At 38.7% G+C, this 7066-nt stretch overlaps 1 protein-coding gene across 1 annotated transcript; it reads right to left on the bottom strand.

Annotated features, from left to right (window-relative positions):
• Positions 1–2043: 2043 nt before the first annotated feature.
• LOC145075320 (uncharacterized) lies at positions 2044–3240 on the bottom strand. The gene has a single exon (XM_079021606.1). It carries the CDS (start codon positions 3238–3240, stop codon positions 2044–2046), a length of 1197 nt encoding a protein of 398 aa, XP_078877732.1.
• Between the last annotated feature and the right edge of the window lie 3826 nt (positions 3241–7066).

Raw genomic sequence — 7066 nt, 5'->3', positions numbered from 1 at the left:
AAGACTAAAATGAGCTCGGGATGAGCTAAACTAAAAAAGAGAAAAAGAAAGATACCATAGAACTTGGTCAACATTAGTTAACATGGTCAGAATTAGTCCTTCAATGGACCCTACGCATCTTCAAAATGTTCATCGCTTTAGAACCATAAACCACATTCTTAACCACTTGATGGGCGAATAGATCACGGATGGATGCGGTCGCGGTGTGCAAGACAAAGGAAACAGAGATGCGCCCAGTGGGGGCACTTTAAATCACCAATGTAAACCATAGTGCATGAAGGAAAGGCGCCTCTTCACACACTATGATTCCTACATTTGTCATGCTAAAGTGTATAGTACGAAATAGGGTTTTGCATCACGCCTCCGGGCAAACATCCGGTTTCAAAGGCTTCTCCCTTATACTATCCTTTACAGTCTACCATCTCATCGTCGGGGCCTTTTTTCACCAAAAATCAAAAATAAAATAAAATAAAATTATAAAAACTCTACTTAACCTAAATCTAAACCTAACAACCTAAATCTTTAATCTTGAAATTCCGTTATTTAGATTTCAGGCTATTCGTTGCTTGATATTCGATCTTTTTTTTAAGAGAAGTCTTGAACTTAGAGTCTTGTTCTTCTTTTTGTGTTGCTCTTTCTCTTCATTTTTCTTCTTTGTTTGTGTTTATTTTCTTGAATCATCTTTTATAGGCTCTTATTGTCTTCACTTTTTCAAATTTCTTCAATTTTTTTTTGTGTGTGTTTTCTTCTTGGAAGGTCTAAGGAATTTCACCATGTAAGATAGGATGGAGGCTAACATGAACACCTAATGATCATTGACAATGCGCCAAGATCAACTAAAAAGGGGTAGGATATGACTCAAAAATGGGTGTTACCGAAAAAAACTTGGTCCTAAAAGATGTGAATTGGGGGACTCATTTCAAAGTTCATCAAGCACCTCAATGTAAGGTGTGACAAACAAAATCTATCTAACTATCTACTCTAGACCCCTAGAAAAATGATAACCTATCCTAATCAGGTGGTGAGAATCTAACTAAGCAAGGCTCAGACAAGACTCGGGAGTACTAAGGGGTACTCCCTCCAAAACCAAGATGCGAGTCTTCAATATCTTCAATGTCTTCAAAATACCTTACCGGGCTAGTCTTTGCTCGCACACATTGGCATGACCAACCACATCCCTCCGCACCTAGACCCAATCAAGCTACTTGCATTTGACTCCCACACAAGCGGTCTCAAAGTGGTCTGTGAGGCTCAAAATGTGTCCCATTCATCAAATACAAGGAATTCGATATCAAGACCCGGGACTAATCTATGATTCAATACTTATGACTCGGCCCTATGGTACCTGTAGGGATGAGAAGAAAAGAGAGAACAAAAATTCATGAACTTAAACTAGAATGCATCTAAAAAGAATGAAAATTTGAAAAGAAAGAAACAAAATATGCAATACTTTTGAAATTTTTATGCAAGTTTTTTATGGATGACCTAAATGACTAACTCTAAATGCAACTATATACAACCTAAATGCAATAAAAATAAAATATAAGAATACCTCACCCCAAGCTTAAAATTAAGCATTGTCCTCAATGCTTAGGATGAGAGTAAGGAAGGATCATACCGGGATCAAGATGGGGAGGCCTGCGAGGATGGTATGGAAGCAACACATGGGTCGCATGATGATGCTTGGAATCTACGCGGCTGGGGGTCGATCGCGCAGCGGCTGCGCGGGTGTCAGTCGGCCGCGCAAACATTTGCGCGGGTAAGGAACCGGTCGCGCGCAACGATCAGATTGCATCCCATGTGGGGGTAATTTAGAATTCATAATCTGCGCAGTTGGGGGTCGATCACGTTGCGGCTGCGCGGGTACCCGCGCAAAGTGTAGATTTTTGGCATTTTTCAAAATTCACCAAGATCATTGCTAGACTTCAATATGCTTATTTTTAAGCCAACTTCAAGCTTAGAATCACCCAAAACTTTAAGCGGATATTATTTATTTACAATGCATTTGTTTAACGTCTTTGCCAAGACATAGCTCCGCTTCCGTCAACCTTCGTAATTCGGATTTTCCAATGTTATGTTGTCAAATTCTCCTGTGTCAAAGCCTTCATAAAATGGTTTCAAGTGATGCCCATTCACTTTGAACATTTGATTTGTTTCCAAACTTTTAATTTCAACCGCACCGTGATCAAACACTTTTATAACAATAAAAGGTCCGTGCCATCGAGATCGCAACTTTCCCGGGAATAACTTTAAGCGTGAATGATAAAGGAGAACTTTTTGACCCGGAATAAAGTGTTTTTGGGTTATGTGTTTGTCATGAAATGCCTTTTTCTTCTCTTTGCACCTTTTGAACCTTTTAATCATCTTCTTCTTGACCACTTCCATCATTGGAGGATCCAATCTTCTTTGAGCTTCCCTCTTAGGATTACAGTCATCTTCCATAAGTATCTTGTCTGTGCATACATTAAGGCTTATCTTGTTTATTGGCTCAATCACATCAACCCGATATAATGGAGAAATGTTGCTAGGGTACCTCATTGCTTCAAAGATGTTGAAGTGAATGGTTTCTCCATCAAACTCCATAGTTATCTTTCCTTTATGGACATCAATGATTGTGTGAGAGGTATGCATGAAAGGTATTCCAAGGAGAATCATAGATGATTTGGAAGGAGTCTTCTCTTCAAGATCAATGACATAAAAATCCGTCGTAAAAACAAGTTGATTAACTTGTACTAACACATCCTCCAACACTCCTCTTGGAGATACACTTGACTTGTCTGCTAATTGAATGATTACTCCAGTTTCTTCCAAAGGTCCAACATTGAGAGATTGAAAAACTGAATATGGCGTCACATTGATCGAGACTCCAAGATCTAACATGGCACTTTCGACATGCAAATCACCAATGGTACAAGGGATAGAAAATATTCCTGGGTCCTTGCATTTGGGAGGTAACTTCTTTTGGATAATTGTAGACACGTTTGCGTTGACTTGAATCTTTTCATTTGCCTTGAATTTCCTCTTCTTGGCGCACAAATCCTTGAGAAATTTTGCATAACTTGGAATTTGCTTAATAGCATTCAATAGTGGAATGTTGATTTGGACCTTGCGGAAAGTTTCAAATAATTCATTTTCTTCTTCTATCTTCTTGGAAAAGGCTAACCGGGAAGGGAAGGGTGGTGGTATGACCAATGGTTTGATGGGTTTGTTGGAAGAGTCAGGTTGATCAACGTTTGGCATAACCGGTTCCTTTAGAGTAGCTTCAACCTTCGGAGGCTCAACAACAATAACCTCTTCTTCTTCTTATCTTGAAACTCTTTTAGGGTTGCTTTCTCCAAGTGTTTTGCCACTTCTCAAAGTTATTGCACTCACATTGGGATTCATCTCAGTTTGAGATGGAAGTCTGCCCCTTTGTTCCATCTTGTTGAGAGCGGTAGCCAAGTCTCCAATTTGTGCTTGAATGTTGGAGAAGGTGTTCTTGGTCTCTTGTTGAAATTGGGTTTGCCTTTGAGCAAGAGAAGTGACAAGTTCTTGAAGGCTCATTTGGTGAGTACCACTTGATTGGCCTTGTTGTGGAGGTTGTTGGTAGTTTGGAGGGTGAAAAGAAGGTTGTGGATATGGAGGTTTTTGAGAGGGGTATTGTGGATGTTTAGGTCTCATCAAAATATTTGGTGGATTTTGCTTTGGTGGGTATGGGTTGTTTGGGTTATTCCTCCAATTTGGGTTGTAGTTATTTTGAAATCCCATGGTTCTTGGTTGACCTTGATATCCTCCCATTGCATTAACATCCTCCGGTTCATTTCCAAGTGTGGGACATTTATCCGTATAATGCCCCGTCATTGCACAAATGCCACACACCATCAATTGTTGACCACTTCCCACCACCATTTGACTTAGCATATTAGTCAAATCTAAGAGCTTTGATTCCAAGTGTTGAGTGTTGCTAACTTCACCAACCATTTGTGGAAAAATTTTCTTCATTTCATTTCAAGTCCCAAAGTTCCTTTGATTTTGAGAGATGGTTCCAAAAAGTGATCGGATTTCGTGAGGTGTCTTGTTGAAGATGTCACCACCACTTGAAGAATCAATCATCCTTCGATCTTTTTCATTCATACCCTCATAAAATTGTTGAAGAATTAGTTGTTCGGGTATGTTGTGTTGAGGACAACTTGTACATAAGTTGTTGAATCGCTCCCAAAAATCATGAAATGTATCATTCTCCCCTTGACGAATCCCCAAAATGTCACTTCGTTGGCTTGATATCCGGGATGTGGGATAGAACTTGCTATTGAAGGCTTTGAGTAACTCTTCCCATGTGCGAATGGATCCCGGTGCTAAGTTGAATAACCACTCTCTAGCTTTATCTTCTAAGGTGAGCGGGAAGGCGGTTAACTTGAAATCATCCAATGTCACATTTTCAGGCAACATGCTAACACATATCATATGAAATGACTTCAAATGCTTTTGAGGAACTTCTCTATCCAAACCATGGATCTTGTTAAGTTGATGTTTGAAACTTGACTTCAATTTAATTCCTCGGCGGTTTGCGGGATAAACAATAGCAAGAGGTGTATGAGTAACATCCGTTTCCATCATTTGTCTAAGTGTCAACTCTTGAGGGGGATTGGGTGGATTGGGGTTGTTGGGATATTGTTGCAAGTAATTGGGATGTTGTTGGTAAGGTGGATATGGGTATTGTTGGGGATTGTAGATTGGTGGTGGATAAGGTTGGTAGTTAGAGTATTGGTTGTAAGGAGGTTGTTGTTGTGGGTACATTGGGTTTTGGTACATTGGAGGGTGTTGGTAATTGGGTTGATTTGGGTAATGTACTTGTTGAACTTGAAAAGCATTGTTTTGAGGTTGGTTGTTTTGGTAGAAGTGTTGGTTTTGTAGTTGTGGTGGTGGTTGATAATTGGGTTGGTTTTGAGGAGGGGCTTGATTCCAAGGTGGCATATCAATGAGAGGTTCTTGTGGTTGTTGTCTTGGTTGATGGGGTGGGGTATTGTCATCTTGATTGATTGGGTTTGGGTTGGGATTGTGAGGTGGAGTGTGATTCATGGTTATGTGGTTTTCAAACGGAATGTCTTCAAAGGAATGACCAACAATTGGAGAACTCGGTTCAGTGTCGGTATCACTTGAAGTATGAACTTGATCTTCTATGTTGATTAGTGGAGAAGAGGAAGAAGCTTGAACTAGTTGTTGTTGCTTTGCTTGTTTGGCTAACTCTTTAAACCTTTTTGCTTCTCTTTCAATTTCCGGATTGTAGAGTAGTTCACCGGTTCTTGTAGACCTAGGCATAAACAATCAAATAACAATAACCAATTTCCCCGACAACGGCACCAAAACTTGGTGCGATGTCAAGCCCACCAAGCAAATTACACCCTTTATTTGCAAATAAAACGTAATATAATGGTAAAAAGGGGTATCGATCCTCGGGGAAATGGTTGTATTCAATCACCAATGCAATTCAATAAAACTAGTGAAATTAAACTAATTAACTACAATTAAACTAAAGGGGGGGGGTTGATTACTTGAAAACTAAAATACTTGAATAACTAAAAACCTTGCAATTAAGCAAGTTGATGAGATGCTCAAAGGTTGGAAATAATTGGTTAACTAAGGCAATTCAACACAATGAACATTTGTGTGGTTATCATTAGGATCTAATACAAAGATTATCCTTCATCCCAAATTGGTTATAGCAATCATGAAGCATGATATGCCAAGATTCCTCATAGGTAGTATGGAGGTTGGGGAAGCCCAAAACACACCTTCTTAATTAAGATTAAGGGTCAATTGAAGCAATTAATCCCAAGAAATCAATTAGCCTTAAGAATGAAGGAATCCTCAATTCCTAGAGGATGTCAAATGCTTACACATCCATAAAGGAGGTATGATTCATAAGCTAGAGATGATTTCTACCATCATAAAGCCTTTGTTCTAGATAAATTCAATGATCCAATGCAAAATCAATGAAACAAATCAACCATTTCTCAATCAAATACTAAGCTCATGATCAAAGCATTAAATAAGCATAAGAATTGCAAACTAGAATCATAAACATGGAATAAATTGATAATCAACATAAATCCTTTAAAACCCACAAACATTCATTGGTTTTCAGCCAAAGTCAACAAAATAAAAGTATTAGCCACTCATGGCAACAAAGTAACAAGAACAATAATCTAATTGCATAAAGAAACTATCTAAGATTTGGAAAGATGAAAGGAAATGATTTCTAGCTCCCAAAATCGCCTCTTGCAGGTCTCTAATGGTGGAAAAATGTGAACGAGCCTCTAGATCTGATCCCCCAAGGTTATGGTGTGCCAAATGACCAAAATGCCCAAACTGGGCAGTTGCGCGGGTACCCGCGCGACGAAAATTTCACCCGCGCAAACGCCGTTGTGTTGCCATTGGTCCACCATTCCACTACTCCACCCTTCCACTACCAAAGATTCCTTTGGTCCCTCCTTTGTCCATGTAATTTGAATCCACCAATCATCATTTAGCCACCAAATGGATGCTCCGAGCCCAAAATTAGAAATTTATGATCCATCTTCACAAGCCCAAATAATCCAAGCCAATAACTTTCAAAGCCCAATTCTTCTTCTTTGATTCCGCCAAGCCCAACAACGCCTCGGGCGCCTACTAAGCCGTCTTCACTCTAATCCACAATCACAAAAAGCTCCAAAACCCTGCAAAATTCCTCATGCAACATTAGAAGTCCCCGATACGATCCATGATAAACAAAATAAAAAATATACAATGCAATACTAATAAAAAGAGCTAAAAATCTAAAATAAACTAATAAAAATAAAGAAATAAAATAAGCTATCAGAAGCATTGGCTACAAGTTTCTTTTATTTTGTCTTATTTTTAATTTATATTGATTTATACTTTGTGTTGCTAATTTATTATTATTATTATTTTGTTAATTTTAGGTGACATTCAAAGCGGTACAAGTTTGAATCAAGAAGTTGGTATCAAACAACCTATTGATACTCGTTGGGGTTCTCATTTTGGCTCACTCTTAAATATCATGAGTGTATTCTTTAATTTGTTAAAG

This window comes from Lactuca serriola, chromosome 9 (assembly GCF_051521515.1).
Source record: "Lactuca serriola cultivar US96UC23 chromosome 9, Lser_US96UC23_V15, whole genome shotgun sequence".
NCBI lineage: Eukaryota > Viridiplantae > Streptophyta > Magnoliopsida > Asterales > Asteraceae > Lactuca > Lactuca serriola.
The sequence above is the reverse complement of the archived record's forward strand: the minus strand, read 5'-3'. Positions and strand labels throughout refer to the sequence as shown.

Bases quoted from the DNA above. Each gene is read 5' to 3' on its own strand.
- LOC145075320 (XM_079021606.1), bottom strand. From the start codon at position 3,240: ATGCCAAACGTTGATCAACCTGACTCTTCCAACAAACCCATCAAACCA.